This window comes from Podarcis raffonei, chromosome 5, assembly GCF_027172205.1.
Source record: "Podarcis raffonei isolate rPodRaf1 chromosome 5, rPodRaf1.pri, whole genome shotgun sequence".
Lineage (NCBI taxonomy): Eukaryota > Metazoa > Chordata > Lepidosauria > Squamata > Lacertidae > Podarcis > Podarcis raffonei.
This window is the reverse complement of record NC_070606.1, coordinates 5,053,777-5,074,855: the sequence shown is the minus strand read 5'-3', so window position 1 is coordinate 5,074,855 and position 21,079 is coordinate 5,053,777. Positions and strand designations below refer to the sequence as shown.

The window sequence follows — 21,079 nt, the reverse complement described above, 5'->3', positions numbered from 1 at the left end:
GGGCATCAAGCCTTCTCATGCTGCCGCCTTGCTTCTTCTTGGCTCCTCTATTCATGCAGGTGCTTCATGTTTAGCCATAGCTTCACATTACCAGCCAACCTGGGCCCTGGGAGGCCCTTCTTGTTGTGCCCCAGGATAGTCATGCCTGACAAAGGAATTCTCCCCCCAAGGAGGCAAGTATGGTGGCTACATTATTAGGTTTCTGGAGCCAAGTTAAGGCACATTGACTTATCCAGGCCTTTGGTGAAATTTAACTGGACTGTCCAAGGTCCTAGGGCTTCTGTGAACAGCTGTTTCATAGTTTTACTGTGTGTGATAGTTTTCAGAAACGTTACTTGGTTTGTTGTAGGTTTTATAATTTTGTTAATGTTTACAAGCCACCTTAGGATCTATTTTGATGGGTGGTTTAGGAGTTCCACAAATAAATAATGTGGATGCCAGATTAATGCATACCAAATTAGCCAGGATTCAGAAGCTAAGTTTAAACCAGGCTTCCTCAAACTCGACCCTCCAGATGTTTTTGGCCTACAACTCCCATGATTCCTAGCTAGCAGGACCAGTGGTCAGGGATGATGGGAATTGTAGTCTCAAAACATCTGGAGGGCAGTGTTTGAGGAAGCCTGGTTTAAACCATAGTTCAATTGCTGCTTCCTGGTTTCTCTCCCTATACTCGAAAAGGATGCTGCATTTAAGTGCCACGAGCTTATGAACACCTTAGCTTATTAAAACCAGAATTTGATCATGTGAACACAACCAACACCTGCAGAAATGTTAAAAAATAATAAGGAAGGTATTTATGGATATGAGTATCTCATAGATAAAGAGGGTTTCAAATCCTCCAAAACTATATGAAAGTCAACATGAAAACAAGGTGTTTCATCGATCTTCCCTCATATCCCCCATCTACAATTCAGTTCATGAACTTCACTCTTATGATTTTCTAAATTATTAGTACATTGCATCTGCTGAAAACTGCTTTCAAGAGTTTGAACTGGAAATACAAAACATTTTGCCACTGCCTAAATGTTTTCATCTTAATCCAACCAAGTAAGTGAAAGTGTTACCTTGAACTAGGGGATGAGAAATATGAGTCGACGTCATCATTATTATTGTACTTTTTCCTTGGTTTTGCCATTATAGGTGTTTCTTGTTCTATGATCTGCATATCTGAAATTACGGAATGGGAAATGCCGCTGGGATGGGAGAGAAGATACGACGGCGTTAGCATTAAACGGACAAAGAGAAATTCAGCTAAAAGGACAATTGGATTCTCAGTAAACATCTAATTATAATAGGCCAAGGCCCGATGTAATAATCAAGCTAAATACAACAAATCAAATTTCAGATCTCCTCAGCCATGACAACAAGATTTTAAAGTAGCTTTAAGGGAAAAAATCTTTCTGCAATCTCATGCTGCTCTCGAGCACTGGGTCTCAAACTGATGCCAGACATCCTAGTGAGGCCAGAACATTCACTAGAAATGTTGAAGCTTCTCCTTCACTTATTCCAATGAGTAACTTTATTAGAACATAAAGACAGCTTTGTATTGAAGGGCCTAGAACATGGGTAGGCAAACTAAGGCCCAGGGGCCAGATCCGGCCCAATCGCCTTCTAAATCCAGCCCGCGGACGGTCCGGGAATCAGTGAGTAGAATGTGTCCTTTTATTTAAAATGTATTTGTGGGTTATTTGTGGGGCCTGCCTGGTGTTTTTACATGAGTAGAATGTGTGCTTTTATTAAAAACGTATCTCTGGGTTATTTGTGGGGCATAGGAATTCATTCATTATTATTTTTTCAAAATAAAGTCCGGTCCCCCATAAGATCTGAGGGACAGTGGACCGGCCCCCTGCTGAAAAAGTTTGCTGACCCCTGGCCTAGAACATTGAGCAAATGCAGCAGAGATTAATTATGGGATCAGCTTTCATGGATTAATCCTGCTGTTTATATGGATGTCTGTCACTTCACAAGCTTAATTCCAGTGCCTTCCGCAAGCCATGTCAGTTAGTCTGCCGCAGAAAAGGCAACACGACAGTATTGTGGTGCTAAACATACCCAAAGACCTTCACAGCATGGACAACGGCCCACTTCATTTGATGGTGTCCTTCATGCATCTGACAAAGCAGGCTAGCAGAATACGTGCCAATGTTTATACCACAACAAATCATTAGCCAAGGTATTATAAGGCACTGGAGTTTTTCTGCAGCACACTATATGGATACCCCTCTGGAATTAAAAATTTGTAGCATTCTTCTCCCTAACCTATTCACCCATTTTTCTTTCATTTTGACTCTTGGCAGAGAAAGGTTTGAGGATTGCCAACTATGTTTTGCCTTGAGAAAATTCTTGGAATAGCATCAGGAACTTTGTGGTAATGCTGAGTGGAAGTAGAGATTATGTAATTCATAATATTTATACAAGCCTTGCTCTCTTGATATAGGCATTTAAAATTATGCATAATAATAAAAACGACACATACTAACATCTGATAGAACTCAGTACACTGAGAGGATATTAGTAAGGAAAACCTTCATGGTTTCCTCAGCCTCCAAGTAACTTTTGCCCCTTCCCCTTCATTATTCCCATTAAAGCCCTTAGAAGGATCACAAGCCCAAAGGCAACCTCACAAAGGGAAACTGTAAACACAGAGATCAAGAACCAAAGAACAAATGAAAGATCACAGTAATGTTTTTGGTTTTCTTAGCAAAACAAATGGCTTACAAATCGTGATTTGAGGAAACGGAACCATGATCCCAGCGTGAGCCTTATGCTAAGCCAGGAACCATAATTCACTGTTCCTTTTCACCCAGGATAGGAGTAAAGTGGGAGCAATTTCTGTGTTCATGGTAAACTATTAACTATGGCTCCTTGTGACACACTCCTCCAAGTGCTGAACAAATGATGAGGAGCAGGGAGTCAACTTGAGTGGACACGACAGAAGTCAGACAGGCCTCTGAAACACGAACTTCCTTTTCCCAAGCAGTTTTTATTGATGGTGTTGTTGTATTTTTGTATGCTCTATACTACCTTGTTGTATTTTTATGAAATTGTCTATACATATTTAAATAAGTAAACATTTAATAATGTAGTTATAATTTATTTTGTTTTAGGTACCCTGCTCTGCGATGGCAATGAAGGAGCAATATATATTTTATTAAAAAACCAACAATACGTACCTTCTATTGCTGTTAAATCCCATGCCAAGTCTTTCTACCTCAGTTTTCTTTTTACCAGCCATATTTATTTTTTCATCTTTCATCTGAATTTCAAGATCTTTGTAGGCCAGTCGTAATGACGACACCCTAAAAACAGAGCAGAGTCAACGTATGTCGAATGGAAACCTGAATCTCCACCCACCACCCACTGATCAATGCAGATAACAGTAATAGCAGGTGACCAAAAGTGTGAGATGCTCTTCAAATGCATGTGCTGGGACTGCATGCAACTTTCATATGAGGATTGTGTGGGGAAAACACAAAACTGAGCCAAAACCTTTTCTAACCTTTCCTAACAGAAAAGACTTCTTCACAGAAGAACACATACAGTCAAACATGTCAGAAGTATAGCACTGCTCTAAGACAGGGGGCAGGGGACCTTCCAAAATGATCTGTGGAGCTGCAGTACAGTCAGGCAAAAGGAGTCAAAAGGCTTACAGGAAGGCACAATGCCATTGGCTGGGCAAGAACAGTGGAGTTTGAGTCTGAACACCTAAGGAAATGATCCTCCAGTAAAAAGGACAGGGCAACGTGATCAGAAGAGCAGGCATTTGCTGAAGCTTTTCAGTCTATCCAAAAGGATGGGTTATTGCCTACCAGAGACAGTCAAGTACAGGCCTCCACTTATGCATATTAGGCTCACGCATGTGTATATACACACAGCGCCAGGAAATAGTTAAATAAATCAATTCAAACTGCGAAAACAGCAAAAATGGCTCCCAAAGAGCAGGAAAATCCCAAGCTTGCAATCCCAGGAGCCTTTGCACAGACCTTTGAGGCCTGCGGAGAGTTGGATTTTGAGAAAGGAGGTTTGGAGGGAATGACTGTGGTGGAGTTTGGCGGATTTTTGTGGGTATCTGAATATGTAGGGGGTGTTTACAGGCTTTTTAGATGGTGTTCCCACTATACGCAATTTCATGTATATATACGCAGTACCCAGGAACCTAAATTCAAAATGAATCTTCACCACTCTGCAAATTCAATGCAAATCACAACACAAAAGGGGGCGGGGGAGATAATTAACTCAAAAATCTTATTGATGGATATATATTTAACTGCCTGTTATACTTCTAGCTTTCCACCCTAAGAAGTACAAGAGGCATTCCCCTCCCAGCCTACATTTTCCCTTTGTTGTCCCTGTGCTCCCCTTCAATTACATTGGTACATTCAATTGATCTCCTGCAATAATACAACCCAGAAACCAATGAAAAATTACAGGACATAACATGACCACCAGGTAGTATCTTAGATTGTCAGATACTTATTTAAAAATACTTTGCAAGGGAATAAAAGTCAAGAGGAGAAAATAAGGAAATGAAATTGAAATGATTATAACAGCTAGATGAATGAACACATATTAATAGGATTACATTCACTGGAGTTTTTGCAATACAGCTTCTGATCCTGAAGCCATGCAAGTAAGTTGCAAAAGCTTTCGCTCAGCCAACGTGCACTTGACTTTCCAATTACAAAACAAAAAACACACTTACTTTTATCTCTCTCTGACAGCATTAACAAAATCAAGAAGGTAAGAACAATATGCGTCTTCAAAACAAGGTGCAATTTTTGTGTGTGTAACCCATGAATAACCTCCTAAGGGGTCATGACATGACAGCACAGATATTCATAAAAGTTTTAACTAAGATGTGTTGAAATGCCAAAATGTTTTAAAAGGACAAGCTGGGTGCATTATATTTGAATGTGCTATTCTCTCCAAACACCTTAAACTATCCCTGAAAATAACCGGGGGGGGGGGGTGCAAGGAAAGTATTCAGGGATATATTGCATTAAAGTAAACTATGTAGTCTAGGGGCGGTATCCAACTAATAGGATTTCTCCTTGCAACTTCCTGCATGCCCCTTACTTTGCTCTGGGGATTTCCACAAGCTCATCCTGGAATATAAACTAGATCACTGGTTTGAGAGAGCCATAATAATTGCTTGAAACTCCTAAAAACGCATTTATGCTGCCATCTGGTGGCCAACTGAAAAGTAGCTGGGCATTTTAACAGGAGGCTTTCACTTCAAACAAGTCATTTCTGTTCAGTCTGCTTTGTGTTGGACATCATCTCAATATCCCTAAATTGCACAATTCAGCCTAGGATTTGTTGGAATCTTATGGACACTCCTTGCTAATTAAAAAGGTAAAGGACAGTTAAGTCCAGTTGTGAATGACTCTGGGGTTGCGACGCTCATCTCGCTTTATTGGCCAAGGGAGCTGGCGTACAGCTTCCGAGTCATGCGGCCAGCATGACTAAGTCGCTTCTGGCGAACCAGAGCAGCACATAGAAACGCCGTTTACCTTCCCGCCAGAGTGGTACCTATTTATCTACTTGCACTTTGACGTGCTTTCGAACTGCTAGGTTGACAGAAGCAGGGACCGAGCAATGGGAGCTCACCCCGTCGCGGGGATTCGAACCACCGACCTTCTGATTGACAAGCCCTAGGCTCTGTGATTTAGACCACAGCACCACCTGCGCCCCATCCTTGCTACTTAGGAATAAATAAATAAATAAAATCCAACTTTAAAGGTGCCAAGAACAAAAACGCTGCACCCATTTGCCTGGAAACTAGCAAGCTTTTTCCACTGACAAGATGCATGCAAATTTCATCCTTAAGCTCTTCAATGGAAGCCCCTTGGTCCCCCAACAACCCTTGAAATACACCTGTTTGGGGCTGACGGGGCGAGGGGTAGTGTTTCAGTCGCTATGCCCAGGCTTTGGAATATCCTCCCAAAGGAGGCCCACCATCCATCCTATCTCTCCCATGGCATTTGGCTACATTGTAAAGATTTTTCTTTCCAGGAAGGATTTTAATTAAGCATTGCACATTTGTCAGAAGCTGTTATAATCATTTTCTTGGGTGCTTTTAATTACCGTTTTAATCTCATCTGCTTTTTAGCATTTTATTTCTCTAGCCGCTTGTTAAAACGTTTTTTTAAAAAATATTTTGCATTTTAAATTGACTGCAAGCAGTCTTGAAGACAGTATAACATGTTTTGAAATAAATGGGGGGGGGAGAACTGCCTAAGGGGGAGGTAGTCCACATTGTGCACTACACACGTTATTGGAATGCCACGTGATACCATCCACTGCTGCCTGGGGCTGACGGGAGTTTGAGTCCAATGACATCTGGAAAGAATCACAAGTCTGAGAACATCCTGTTATCATAGCTTGCTCAAACTGCTTTTCAACTCCATCAGCTATGCTTCAGACTAAAGGAAAACAGGTGCTTCTTGAAGCATAACAGGTGCTGCCTAGGCAAACTAAGGCCTGGGGGCCGGATCTGGCCCAATCACCTTCTAAATCCGGCCCACGAACGATCCAAGAATCAGCATGTTTTTACATGAGTGGAATGCGTCCTTTTATTTAAAATGCATCTCTGGGTTATTTGTGGGGCATAGGAATTCATTCACAAGGTCTGAGGGACAGTGGACCAGCCCCCTGCTGAAAAAGTTTGCTGACCCCCTGGTCTAAAGCATTCCCCGCATCAAGAACCATTCAGTACAACTACAAAAATCCAGCTTACGTATTTGCTAAGCAAACATATTATACATACAAAGTGAGCTACACTTACAGTGGCTCTTCCTTCTCAGTTCTTTTGCTAGCATGCATATCTTCTTTCATTTTATCTACGGCTTGGGCTTGCTTTTCAATTTCGTTAAAACTCTTGCTGCTCATCTTCTGGGCCCCCAAACCTCCTTTCTTGGCTCCAAGCTTTAACGAGAAAGAAATAAGTCATTTTACAGTCTGAAATGTCAGTGAATAGAAGGAGGGGAGAGGGAGAGGACCAATAAAGTAAAGTAAACAAAGGCATCTGTTTGTACAAGTAGGTAAAGAAACTACATGTGCATTTGTTCTATCACACTGTAAACAAGAAAAGAAAAAAGTTCCAACAATGGCAAGGGGCGGCTGAATCAAGACCCAGTTTGCACCTCACAGACAAACCAAACCCCAATTTCTCCTGCACTTCCTGGTTTGTGGTAATCTCAAGTTTTGACACCTAAAGGTATTTTGCCTTCAAACCACAACATGAAAGAAGATTCTGGGATTTAGAAGCACACTATAGTTAGCAGTCGCCATGTCTCCCTTGTTCAGATGCCACCATGGCAAAAACTAGTTTGCTCTGAACCAGGAGCAGAGGCGAGCATGCCATCCCATAGCACACTCCTGATGGCCAGGCCATGATTTTTCAACAATATGCAGCACTATGAAATGTTAGCACAATGCTTACCAATTGTGGCAAATACTACTCCTTGTACACTCATGGTCAGATTACATAAAATACAGTGGACCCTCTGGATACGAATTTAATTCGTTCCGGGATCTGTGCACACCCCAAAAAATCTGTATCCAGAGGCGCCGCTTCTGCGCATGTGCGAGCGACGAAACCCAGAAAAATACTTCCAGGTTTGCCACTTTCGCAACCTGAAGTTTACATTACTCGAGAGTAAAGTAACCCGAGGGTCTACTGTACAGATAGAACAAATGTACTCTGTTACCAAGATACAAAAGTCATCTAGGGTGCTATATAACTGCAGAAATACCTCCTGCAAATGGATCACTCCTTTATTCCAATGCAATGCTTCAGCATACATATTCCTACATGCATGAAGAACTGAGCCTGAGTGTGAATCCTCAGCTGGGTCTCTATATGTATAGCCTTTAAGTAAACAAACAGCTGGATCCAGTCTCTCTTCCATGCCAAATACAGTGGTACCTCGGGTTACATACGCTTCAGGTTACATACATACGCTTCAGGTTACAGACTCCGCTAACCCAGAAATAGTACCTCGGGTTAAGAACTTTGCTTCAGGATGAGAACAGAAATTGTGCTCCAGCGGCGTGGCAGCAGCAGGAGGCCCCATTAGCTGAAGTGGTGTTTCAGGTTAAGAACAGTCTCAGGTTAAGAACGGACCTTCGGAACAAATTAAGTACTTAACCCAAGGTACCACTGTAGCTAATGAAAAGGATAATCGGCTTTTGAGAAGAGGACTACATGCATGCAGTACTTCTTTTGGGCAGGAGTCCCAATATTTATTATGGATTTTAAAATTTATTTTGGTGTTTTATAGCTTTTACCTAAAGACAAATGGCAGTGTACAAAACTGCAACATAGATCCTATGGAGAAAGCTAATTTACAACACCATTAACAGAAGAAAACATGGCACCGAATCACTTACCCCCTTTCTTACTTGATTTGGCTTCTTCTTTATCATTGAGCTGGACTCTGGAAAGTTCAACACATATTTTGTTATGATCTGTATTTTTTGAGCATGCAAATGGTCTTAACAACAATCTACACAAAAGCATAATGTATCAGCAAGCTTCCCCCTTTATTTTCCTTAACTGAAATACAGCAGTTTCATTAATCAGGAAATTAGCAGTACAGTGTAGTATGAAATGTCTTATTTTCAACATTAAAATATTAGCTACAGTATAAACAAATACATTTCTGTGAACTACCAAATTCACAAAGGGTGAAGGATATAGCAATTCAGAGAAGTTGTCCAACTGACAAGCATACCTCCTTGATATTTAACCAAAGTTGTCAGATTTTACACACTTTTACACACACACACGCGCACACACACGGTACAGAAGTATGAACAAACTATATGCCCTGGGGCAGAATGGGGAGGGAATCAAGACACTAGGCACAAATTAGGAAACCAGTTAATAACTTATATGCCATCTCCAAAAAATAGCTTAGGGAAAGTGTGCTTTTAAAGAACAAAGTACCTAAAGAACAAAATCTTCCTCTCTCTAATGCATTTAGATTCCACCCTTCAACTCAGAGTTTCAGAATAGAATTTCGGGTCATAAATCTAAACCAGCAGACATTAAACCAGTTGATACACCTTAAGAGCAATACTCAGGAAGAGTGATCTACTCAGCACTAAGAGGAAGGCTGGACCCTTCCCCACACCAATAGTTTTTCTTATGCTCTTATTAAAAGGAAATGAGACAAAATCATGGCGGTGACTAGTCATGAAGGTTACATGCTACCTCCAGAATCAGTGACAGCATGTTGCTGGGGGACAAGAGGAGACTGTCCTCATATTCTGCTTGTGGGGATTCCAAGAGGCATCAGTCTGGCACTGTGAGAAAGAGGATTCTGAACTGCATAGGCCTCTGGCCCCAGCCAGCAAATCTTTTCTTATGTTCCCAGAGCTGAAATTGTCAATCATCTGTTTGTTGAATAAAAGAAGATCCGCATTCACAGAAATAAGGATGCAGACCACTCCTATATGTGAGGATCTCCAGACTGATGCCAGCTTAATACTTCAAATACTGAAGTATTAAATGGTCAAGAGGCTATTCAAGATGTTTAAGAAATGTATGGGAATATCAGCGATCCAGAAATATAGTCGGGGGAAATTAAAAGCATCTAAGACTGTTTAAATTGTTAGAGGTTGGAAGGTGTTCGTAGAATTTGTACTGTTAAAACAGAAAGGGGTCAAACCATCGCAAGAGGTGTTGAAATTTTGGGAGGCTGGATAGTTACAATGGAATGGTCTCGGTGGTGGGGTGCATATTTTTATTCTTATTTATTTATTATTATTACTTTCTCAAAATAAAAAAATAAAAAAATGAATTTGTTAGAAGCTAAGAAAACTATTATAATGCTCTATTCCACGGAAGTCCTAAATGTGGAAACTCAAGCAGTCAAACAGGATATTTAAAAAGATCCACGGTCACCTTTGCTATGTGTGGTGCCTGAAGCATTTACATTCTCCGAGTTGGCTAAAATAAGAGATAAAAACAAACACACGTCACTAACTAAAAAGGTCAATGTTTTAAATAAACAACAGAATTTATAGTACATGGCAACTGCTGGACCCTAAAGGCCAAACTATTGCGGGGCAGGGAGGGGGTTAAGTGTATGATACTGTCTTTGAAGGACTGCACTATTCCAGACTACAGCTAGGGAAAATTACAGGTCTAAACTCCCCTATGTTACAGATGCCAAGACTTATAACAAGCTAGCCTGTTTTTGCCAGATGTGCTGGTTTTCTATATGAAAGGATTCATCATGGAGGATTATTCAAATATGCAATCCCTCACATACATTCTGACCTGTGACAGGCTCAGGAGGCCCTTATCACATTACATTTCTCAGAAGAGAAATAAAAATCATGAATGGAGCAAAGGGGCACATTTAGATGCACTTCAATACTGCCCATACCTAGAAACTGTGCTGGCTCTGGCCAGTCACTAAAGGCTCAGTGCAAAATTTGCACTGCTTTTCCCAAACCAAACTCACTTCAAACATGTACACATTAAAACACACAGGACTGTTTTGGACTGATTACCTAATGAAGCTTGTGGCGAGACACTAAGGCAATCAACACTTGGTCCATGTTCAGGATCTTCTAGATATATAAAAACATTAAGCACAAATAGTCAATTTTATAATATTCAAAAATACCTTACTAGAGAGATTTTCCCCCCACACACACTCATGTCCCCCACCCCGAATTTCCACTCTCCGTGAACTTTTTTCACCGGAAAAATAAATTAACCACAGTATTAAGAAGCTGGAACTGCAAATGGATTACAACATGAAAGTGGCAACAGATTTTTGTAACTATGCTGCATTTCTATCATGTTTGAAGTTGTGCTTCAGATGCAGTGACAATAGAACTGGCTAAGCTATTATTCATAAAGCAGCATAAGACATTCCCCTTTTGCAGAAGTTTGTTAAACACAGGTGCCTGCTTTTTAGCATCTATTGTTATTGCATGTGCAGCAATATTATAAAAGGGCTGCACAAGAATAAGCAGTAGCCAAGAATGCTAAACTTTAGTCTACAAACTCTGTCTCTCCTCTTCAAATGGTACCTTCTTTGCTTTCTGAATCATTTTCTAGAGAAGTCTGTTTTAGAGTACTTGTCTCCTGATGTGATAACTCCCATTCTGTGTTGATAACCTGCAGAAAAGGAAAAATTAGTTACTACTCTCTATTTGGAATAAGCCCAAAGTAACCCCAAAACTGAAGTAGCTAAGACACTGGTTAATCTCAATGTTTATGCCATCATGAAAATTATAGACACACTTATAAGACATCTAAAATTTCACACCTACATTTTTTCAGTAAGAAAAATTATGAATCATCTACGGGACAAAAGTAAAGGATCCAAATAGTTCTGCCATAACTTGTCACTAGAGTATTTTCACTCATTTACATAAAGTTACAGTATTAGATAAGACAACTGCCAATTCCGTAAATTCAACAACCCTACAAACATTACTTAAAATCAATGTAAACTTGATTACAAAGTGTTGTATTTTGTATAAACAGTAACTGATAGCAATCATTGCCACAAGACTGATAAAAAGTGATGCACTTTCAGATTTAACATTACATGGCAGGTCACATATTACTCAATCAGTCCGAAGCGGGGGATGCTGGATGCACATCTGGTCACCAGTGCAGAGTGGGAGAGCAAGGACTAAACTGCCACCTACCACTATGATCAACTGTAGGAAGTGCAATGTTGTGTTGGCATAAACTAGTGTGACATCATCTATTCTGCTGCTGAACAGAGGCAGCTCATGACAACACTGCATTGCCTTTGATCTGTGACTAGTCCCCACCCTCCCACTCTTGGTTGTGGTGGCCAGGAAGAGCATGGATCCATGGCCCTCTCAAGACAATAGATGGGACGTTTACTGTACATCCATGCATGGGCCAGAACAGATACTGAAACTTTGCTACTTGAGAAATACCAGAGACTTAAGAAGCAAAATTCAACTTATTCTATACCCGAGGAGTAACGTGAGATGCAAAGAAGTCTTCCTCTTTTTCTTGTGGTGATAGAGGAGGGGCTCCACTGCCATCTATCCACAACTAGAACAAACACAGCATGTCATCTCATGATGTTCCCTCAACAATGTATGTTTCAGGCATAATCAACAGCATGTACAGTCAGTTTCATAAAGGCATCACACAGGACTAGTCTTTGAAACGAAGGCAAACACACAGGAGTGCAAGACCTATTGGAAATGTTGCAACGGATACAGTTAATGTAAGCATTCAAAATCTGATGGCCCCTAAGCTCCAGACAATTTACACTGGCATTCATATGCTCCAATGAAAATTCAGTAGTTCTCAAATTCTTTCAGCATCACCATTCCCTCTGACAGCAAATTTGGGTCGTCAGCTTGAAACTGACACAAGGCTACCCAAAAATAAGGTCACACAGATTCTAGACACTTGGGATTTCCCTAGGTATAGAGAAACGTACTTTTATAAATCAAAAGAAAACAATTCAAGAAAGAACACAGTTCTATAGACTTCCAAGAGCCACAGAAAATCAATACTAGAGTAGACCATTGTATTGCCCAGATAGGAAACTTCCAGGTATATATTCAAAGCCAAAGACAGACCTCTTTGTATGCCTTGGTGGGGTGGGAAAACATACTGCTGCTACCCAATCATAGCTAAGCTAAAATGTGCAATTTCTCTACTGTTTCCTATAGGCAGCTGTAGTCCTTTTCACATATTCATCATATGAAGGGAGCTCCATTCTGCAGAACAAAGTGTAGACTTCCACAAAGTCACACAGATGTGAAGATAAATATTACATTTAATGGCCTTGTATAAAAGGTAGCAGGTTTGACTTATGTTTTGAATATTTACTGATGAGGTTCTACATTTCAAGGAAGAATACAGTTAATAGAAGTAACTAAGGTCAGAAAAACAGAAATAAATATTTCAAACCTATATAAGTTGTCATTAATTTTAAATATGATCAGTGCATCAGATTAACATAAAAGTGATTAGATCAGGACTATAAATACATTACAATTGCATAATAAATTCCCCACACCCGTTGACATCCAGTCAGATTATTTTATTGTCTTTTTTTTCAAGCAAGTGCAGACACAAACAGCCAGGAACAGGGTTTTTATTGCAGTCTCTCCAAAACTGTGGAACGCTCCCCAGGCCCCACTCTTTAGCAGCCATGCTCCACACCTACCATATGTCTCCTTGAATAATGAGAATGTCTTTTCATTTCCTTGGGTGGAGGTGGGGGGGATTTGCAGGGTGTTTATGTCAACCTCTGGCTTGCAGGGCTGGAACACAGCCTACTGTACAAAGGTCAGACTTACATTCATTGCCCACTTTTCTACGCAGCCTCCAAAAATTTGACCAAGAAGGAATGAGGGCCCTTGGACAGAAAAAGATTTCATACCTCTGCAGTAAAGATTAGGTAGCTACTTTTTTCAAGGGCTGCAAGACCTAAGTCAGTGTTAGAAACTCAGATCTATAAGCTAGATGCCAAATGGCTCCTTAAACCAAGTGACAGTCATTTCAGGACCGGATGGCTTCAAAGTCATATTTTTCCATACAACTTTTTGGTTCCTGAAATTCATTCTGATTGTGTGTGAAAACAGTCCAGACCCAAGGATCCCCAGGCATGCACCTCCAGATGGTGGAGACACCATGTGCCATCCTGCCGCCCGGGCATCTTCACTTGGTCACAAGTGGCCAATAGCAAGGTGCAATGTGCCTGGTGAATTTTGAACGCTGCTTAGGGTGCAATTCAATGTTGCTTGAATTGACTTCCACTTGTGCCACAGGACTTCATCTTCCTCTCATTCTCATTCCAACCCTCCAGAGAAGATTTTGGGAGTGACTGGAGGTATGGAGAGAAAGGTAAATTCCCACTGAACTAACAGAACTCCATTCTACTTGTACAAAAATAATGCTAGATGTTTCAAAATTTTAAAAATCTCATATCCATTTGTAAAACTAATTTTGACTTTTATAAAATATGTTTCACAGTTCATACGAAATCAGTGAACCTCTCGGTCACACTTTATGTTGGTGAACATATTAAACCTCCTCTGATTGCACAGGTAATGTATTAATTATACAGGTACTGTACCCCAACATAAACACTTCTGCAACTTTGGTGAAACTGTATGATGAACAAGAATGTACTTGGTGCAGTAAGGCAACATGCCAAGTGATGACAGGCTGATAATTGGGGCCAAAAATATTTCATTTCAATGAAAATATGGTAGTGGGGTCCCCCCCCCCGCTAATTTTCTGTAATAATCTGTTCAGGAATGCAAAGCACACTGGAAATACAATTTAAGTGATCAATATTAATCAGGGCTTTTTTTCTAGAAAAATAGGTGCCAGAACTATGCCTAAATGCTACAGAGGTGACAGAATGCACCAAAGAGATGATGGAAGCCATGATATTAATTGATACAGCATCTTCCATCTTTCTTCATTATTGCAACATTCTTAAAGAGCTAAGCAAATGTCTGAACACCATGTCAGCTTTATAAACATTAGATTTCCTGGAAATACAACAGTGGTCTAACAAGAAAGTAAAACAAGTAAAAACAAGAATCAATGAATAAGGTAGAGTACAGATCACTTACATCAGTACCATACTTCCGTGTTGCCTGAGCTGCAAGCGACTTAATTTTTTCCCTGTAAAGTTGAGCAGCACGACTGCTATACTTAGCATTGGTGTCAGTTGTAGTGCAACCATGTTGGTGGAAAAATGCAGACTACAAAAAAAAAGAGTACATTAAAGAAAGACAATGTGTGTATTTTTAAAAGCATTTGAGGGTGGGTTTATTACTTAAAGTTAAAGCAAATGTATTTTATGTTTGGGTTATGCTATGTTAGGGTAGGTGAACATTATCAAGAATCCTTGTATGTATGCAATGAGATGAAGGTTGTAGCATTTTTCTATAGCATTTACATATTTTCCACCCCAAATATCAAATATTCAAACATCAAATCAAATCAAATCAAAATTTATTGGTCAACCAAATACAGGTTATAGCCAAAAAAGAAAAGAAATAAGATTTTAGCAAGAAAACAAAGTTAATGAGAGCAACATGCTAAAATACAAATAATAAAACATATATAATGCATACATGTTTGGGGTAAATATCAGGTGCATGAGAAAATCAAGTAGCCATAAGCAAGATTGCATGCACTCAAGCATTATTTTAAAAAGTGCACACAGGCAATCCAAATTCTATAACCTGTATAAATTGTGCAAAATTACAGTTTCTGATTCTGCAGCTGATGTTTTGCATAATGTATTCTGGTTTTTCTAGAACACGGAAGCCCTAACCCCATACCAATGAGAAAACAACCCCAGATTTTAGCAGGCATTGTTCATACATTTTCAAGCATATGTTTGCATCCATAAGGAATAGAAACCTGCTTGTAAACAAAGAAAGAAGACAGGATTCTCAGAAGCAGAATTTTGTGTTCAGTACAGTATTGCTTGCTGTTCTGGGAACACTTTGTGGTTAAATAAATGGGGTAGAATTATATACATAAATCAGGGATGACTAATCTGTGGTTTTCCAGATGCTGCTGGACCACTGACTGGGACTGGTGGGAATTTAGCCCAGTAACATCCGAAGGGCTGCAGGTTAACCACTCAGGTGTAAATTTAAAAATGCAGCTTTTGCACTCACAAAAATAACACACAGAGAGACAGAGAGCTTCTGCAAAACATGAATGATGTGAAACAGTTCAGGGAGTAAAAACTCAACTTCTCAAATAAACTTACAGCATTAGCATTTCCTCCAACTTGCATACATCTCAGCTGAAACCATGACCAGTTAGAATCTAATTCTGTAGACCTACCAAAATAAAAAATAAGAAAAAATTGAGAACTAACCATTAGTTCCAAACAAATTCTTGAAGCAAAACTTTTTTGTTGTTGTTAAATAAATCATGACACTGTGTAATATGTCATGTGTTGTTGTTCACCTGAGGTTGAATTTACCTATTTTTTAGACCTGCTAAGGAACAGATGATTGTTATTATGTGCTCACAGATAAAACCACAGAATTCAAAGAGGGCGCACTTTCTTTTTCCCATGGCTGTATATGCCATGTAAAAAGTAATTCAGATGAATTACTTTTTTAAAAAAATTCAGTCTTTAAAGCCAAAATACAAAATTGCCAATTATGTGGCACAGTCATCTAAAAAGGGAAACTTCCATTTATACTTCTGGCATTCTAGCTCCTGTAAACAGAACCAACCAATCTTTAGGAAAGCTGTTCTAATGTTCAGTATTCAAAGTATGAAGCTCAACCACCAACATGACACAGGGGATTGGTTGCTAAAGTAAATAAAGATTGTGATATTCAGTATCAGATATATGACTCATAAATGCTAAGTTCTAAAATGTAAACACATGATTGCAGTGTTCTAATGCGCAGCCCCCAGACAGCAACATTCACAGTAAAGCTGAAGGCAATCAAATCTTTGTTTATATTTAAAACCACTTCAATTTAATAAAAATATAAACGTTTCATCTCAATGGTAAAATGGAAAAATCCAATAATTTCAACAGAAGTATGTTTATATAATTTAGACCCCACCGTTTCAGACTACCGAAGAAACCATTTAAAACAGTTAACACAATATCACCATAGAATTGTAGAGTTGGAAGGGTTCCCCAAGGCTCATATAGTCTGATCCCAGCAAGTGGTGCCCCATCCTATTTGAAACTATAGTGGTCTCTGCTTAGCTTTACAACTGTTCTAGCAGTTTCATTGTTGCACCACTAGGAGGGGATAAAAGCAGTAAGAGTCAGCACAACAAAAGCCAGGTTAAACCATATCCAGAATTTCAGCTCTGATCCAAAAGGCGATTGTCTGATATTGAAAGAGCAATTTTCAGATCTTAACCACTCCTTGGGAACCACACCAAAGAAATTCTCCTGTATCTACTATTGATGCCAAAGTAGCATTCTGAGGGTGGGATTCAATGCTTTCCCTCTGTCAACAGAAGGCCCTCCAGAGTAGATTTATGGTGGCGCTAGAGGCAGCAGCGGAGGGAAGACATTGCTGAAAATCTGAAAATTGCCTCCCTCCCCTGTTTTGATGACAGGTGCCTTCTGTCAGCAGAAGGGCCGTGTTGGATACCATCCTTATAAAAGAGGCACACAAGATGAACAATCCTTTTACTTACAAATATGGGAGAAAGTCAGACAAATGGGAGAAAGTCAGACAAATGCAGTAACACAGAAAAAGCATCCTCAATCCAAAAACAGCATGCAAATTCCTTACCGAATGAAAGTCAAGTGAACCCCAAGTGATCGATGAGTCCCTGAGCAGTCAATACACAGGAAAACACCATATGTTATGCTTGCCCAGCTTGGGTTTTTCGCTCCACAGTCGAAGCATATCTAGAAAACAATACAAAAAGTGTATAGCATATAGTGACAAGTATATCTGAACCACAGTGTGAGACCTGCAGAATAAATAGCTCTAAATTACTCCAGCAAATGAGCTGAAGTAAGGCAAAAAGTTGGTTGCCTTGATGTAACTTCTAGTGTACCTGCAGTCTTTGAAATTAACTGGGCAGCAGGCACATTTTGGACCTATCAGCCACTTTGACCAAGTGAAGGTTCCCGGGTGCCAGGGTGGTGCCTGACATCTCTACCACCTGGAGGTGCATGCCTGGGGATCCTTGGATCTTGCCTGTTTTCACACACTAATACTCCATCCTGTAGAATTCTATCAGTTATATTTTATCTGCACAATCTGAATAAATTTCAGGAACCAAAATACTTTTTCTGTTCAGCCTGAGCGGGAGCAGTGAACATTATAGTTGTTGTCTTCAATTACCCCACCCCACTGCCCAGCTCACAGTTGTGAAGAATATTCTCGTGTTATGAATGGTCTGTGTCACCATTAAGAAAAATAGGTAGGGATAGGCCAATATATATGAGGACTGTCCTTGAATCAAGTGACTTGTCTTCAGGTTCTCAATGCTCTTAACCTAGCTCAAGGTTTCCATCTTAATTAGCCAGATGTTTAACTGATGGATACACAGGTAGTGCTGTGGTCTAAACTACTGAGCCTCTTGGGCTTGCTGACCATAAGGTTGGCAGTTCGAATCTGTGTGACAGGGTGAGCTCCTGTTGTTTTGTCCCAGCTCCTGCCAGTCTAGCAGTTTGAAAGCATACCAGTGCATGTAGATAAATATGTACCACTGCAGCAGGACGTTAAATGTTTCCATGCGCTCTGGCACTCATCATGGTGCTCCATGAGCTGGAAACAGTTTAGTCATCTTCGCCACATGACCCAGAAAGCTGCCTGCAACAAACCCTGGCTCCCTCGGCCTGAAAGCGGAGTTGAGTGCCGCACCCCATAGTCGAATTGGACTTGACTTAAACCGTCTAGGGATCCTTTACCTTTACCTACTTTAACTAATAATCAATCACAGTCAGTCTATCATTTGAAAAATGAGACTTTAGAGCCGTCTTGCCTAAAAATGGCAATTAGACATTCCGTTTTGACGACTGTAATCTTGGTTTAAGGAGCCACTTGGCACCTAGTTTATATATCTGAGTTTCTAACACTGTACCTGCAGGTGGAAGACCGTCACCTAGCTGCTTCGGACTATATGGTCTATCTCTTTATTAGGTCACCTATCAGAACACTGTACAAAAGAAGCCCAACATGTCTAGGGCTGCAATTCTATGCACACTTAACTGGGAGTTAAGCATCTCCCAGTAGGCATTCTCCAAATTACTATACATAGAATTGATATCCACTCTGATTTATACAAACAAAAAACATTCACTAGGATAACTGTCACCATCTGACACCTCCTAACATGTGCACATGAACAGACCCATTAACAAACATTAATATGATCCAGAACAATATACAACCTAGTTTTTAAACTGTAGGACTTCAGAGCACCTACCAAGGTACCAGAAGAACATGTTACTTTTATCCATTTGGCAGCCTCTGAATTCCAAATCCTCCTTGTTATGATCATGTCCACACACAGCTACCTCAAAAACCACTTGACTGAAGTAACAGTGGCCTTATAATCCAACATTTGAACTTTGTGAACCTGAAGATCATATCTACATATCACTAAAGAGCTATAACAGAGCAGTAATTATTTTCAGCTAGCTAGCCCACTTGCCAGCAACCAATTTGCCTGAACCTGTTTGCCCTGCAGCATTTTTATTTCATCATCTTATAAGATGATTTCATCATCCTCGTAGCTTAATCTGTTATAACTCGGAACAACTTCAGAATTACTGCTTGAAATGAACATGCTGTTTTACTCATATTTCCGCAAACCATCAGAACAGAAGATGAAGTAACTTGACTTTGGGCACCGTAACCAATCATTATAAAATTATACAGTCATGTCAGAGTGTGCAGGGACGAGCAAACAAAATTACATGAAGAAAATACGCAGAAATAACTGCCTGTTGGAAAAGCCCACATTACAGTGCTCCTCCTATTCTGAAAGGTCACTGACTCACTCTTCACCAAGAAGAAAATGGAAAAGACAAAATCAACTACAGCCCTAGTTCCTAAGCCACCTCATCAGTTTTCACTCCCTTCCATGCTGTGCTTTAAAGGAATATTGCCAACAGTGACAAGGCAGACAGAACCTTGACCATGAATTCCAGCAAAGAAAAAGGAGTGAGGAGTTCTGGGCAGGAAGCAGATGCACAACGTCAGCTCCACAATACATGTATGGATATAAATCAGGAAGGACACATCTACCTACACAGCTGTCCCTATGTTTCCCGGTTTCCCTATACTTGATCCAAGTAAATCAATGTGCCCTTTTTTCTTTTGCGTTTGGCCTTGGGCAGCAGAAAAAAGAAAGCTGGAAGCAACTCACCCAAAGTCTGTCTACAAACAAATGCAGCAAAACCCTTAAAGATTTCAGCCCCTTCCTCAAGTCCCTAGAAATGAAGTCCTTTGCAAGAGGGAGACCTGGGTTCCAATCCCCACATCATCCATGAAGCTCACTGGGTGATCTGATCTTGGGCCAAGTCTCCCTCTCTTAGCCTGACCGACCTCACAGGGTTGTTGTGACGATGAAATGGGGGGAGCGGGAGGAGGAGGAGGACCATGTGCACCACTTTGATCTCTTTGGAAGATCAAGGCAATAAATAAACAAATGCAGAAAGTAAAAGAGAAACGAATCTGGCCACGTCTACGCGAAAGCAAGCCCCGCCTAATCGGACGGAGCTCGCTCCCTACGTACCTCGGGCTGTTAGGATCGCAAGCGCAAAGCGCGCGGCGGATAATGCGATTTCGGGGAGGGAAATCGGAAAGCACGGGGGGGGGGGGCAATGGCCACAGAAGGTGCGAAACCACGACGAGGATCCCGATCTCCGTGGGATCTTGTTCTCCTCGCGCGCGTCGTGCTTTTGCCCGGCCTCTCCGCGCTGCCAAGCGGCGGCCCGACCGCACGGGAACCACGAAGCCCCCGGAGACGCCTGGGGAGAGGGAGACGCGGGCCGGGCCGGGAAGCGCGACGTGTCAGCGGAGAGAAGCAGCCCGCCTCCCTCCTTCGGGCCGCCGACTTCGCCCCGCTCGCTTACCTTGTTCGTAGGGACGGCGCGGAGCCTCCGGAAAACGGCGCCGATGTCCTGCTTGCTGGGCTCGCACATCCTTCCTCTCGGCAGACCCGGAGGCGACGGAGACGACGACGACCAATTCGCCTCAAGAAGCGCCGCCTCAAGCGCCACCGAGGGAGGCCAACCCGCGCGCGCCTCGCACGCTCCCGCCAACGGGGCGGGGCCTCCACGCGGCGCCGCGGCGCGCGCAGGCCCACGCCGCGCCACGCACGCACGCTCCGCGGAGGAGCGTCGCGGGGAAGGGCTGATTTGTTGGCCGCGGATTGGGAAGGCCGGGAAGCGGGGCGGGGCTTCCTTCGCGCCAGCCGGTTGGGCGCTTTGGCGTTGCCTAGGCGACCGGGAGGGCGGGGTTCCTTTCGCCTCTAGCCGAGGCCCCGGGCGGCGGGGCGCGGAGAGGGTTAATGCGCGGGAGGGGGGGGGAGGCTATAAAGGAGACACGCGAATAAAGGCGGGACGGA

The 21,079-nt window shown here is 41.5% G+C and overlaps 1 protein-coding gene across 6 annotated transcripts in view; it reads right to left on the bottom strand.

Annotated features, from left to right (window-relative positions):
- ARFGAP3 (ADP ribosylation factor GTPase activating protein 3) overlaps positions 1 to 20,735 on the bottom strand; it is a 30,950-nt gene extending 10,215 nt beyond the window's left edge. The window contains exons 1-12 of one of the 6 annotated variants that reach the window (XM_053387682.1): positions 20,586 to 20,735; positions 17,284 to 17,402; positions 15,774 to 15,846; positions 14,617 to 14,748; positions 11,981 to 12,064; positions 11,056 to 11,143; positions 10,528 to 10,587; positions 9,914 to 9,958; positions 8,395 to 8,441; positions 6,788 to 6,927; positions 3,174 to 3,299; positions 1,065 to 1,193 (exon numbers count right to left, since the gene is read on the bottom strand). In XM_053387682.1, coding sequence (XP_053243657.1) covers positions 1,065 to 1,193; positions 3,174 to 3,299; positions 6,788 to 6,927; positions 8,395 to 8,441; positions 9,914 to 9,958; positions 10,528 to 10,587; positions 11,056 to 11,143; positions 11,981 to 12,064; positions 14,617 to 14,748; positions 15,774 to 15,846; positions 17,284 to 17,402; positions 20,586 to 20,654 — 1,112 coding nt within the window. In that variant the 5' untranslated portion in view covers positions 20,655 to 20,735. The remainder of the gene's footprint in view (positions 1 to 1,064; positions 1,194 to 3,173; positions 3,300 to 6,787; positions 6,928 to 8,394; positions 8,442 to 9,913; positions 9,959 to 10,527; positions 10,588 to 11,055; positions 11,144 to 11,980; positions 12,065 to 14,616; positions 14,749 to 15,773; positions 15,847 to 17,283; positions 17,403 to 20,585) is intronic. The other 5 variants (XM_053387683.1, XM_053387684.1, XM_053387685.1 and 2 more) reach the window with 5 other exon arrangements.
- Positions 20,736 to 21,079: the final 344 nt, after the last annotated feature.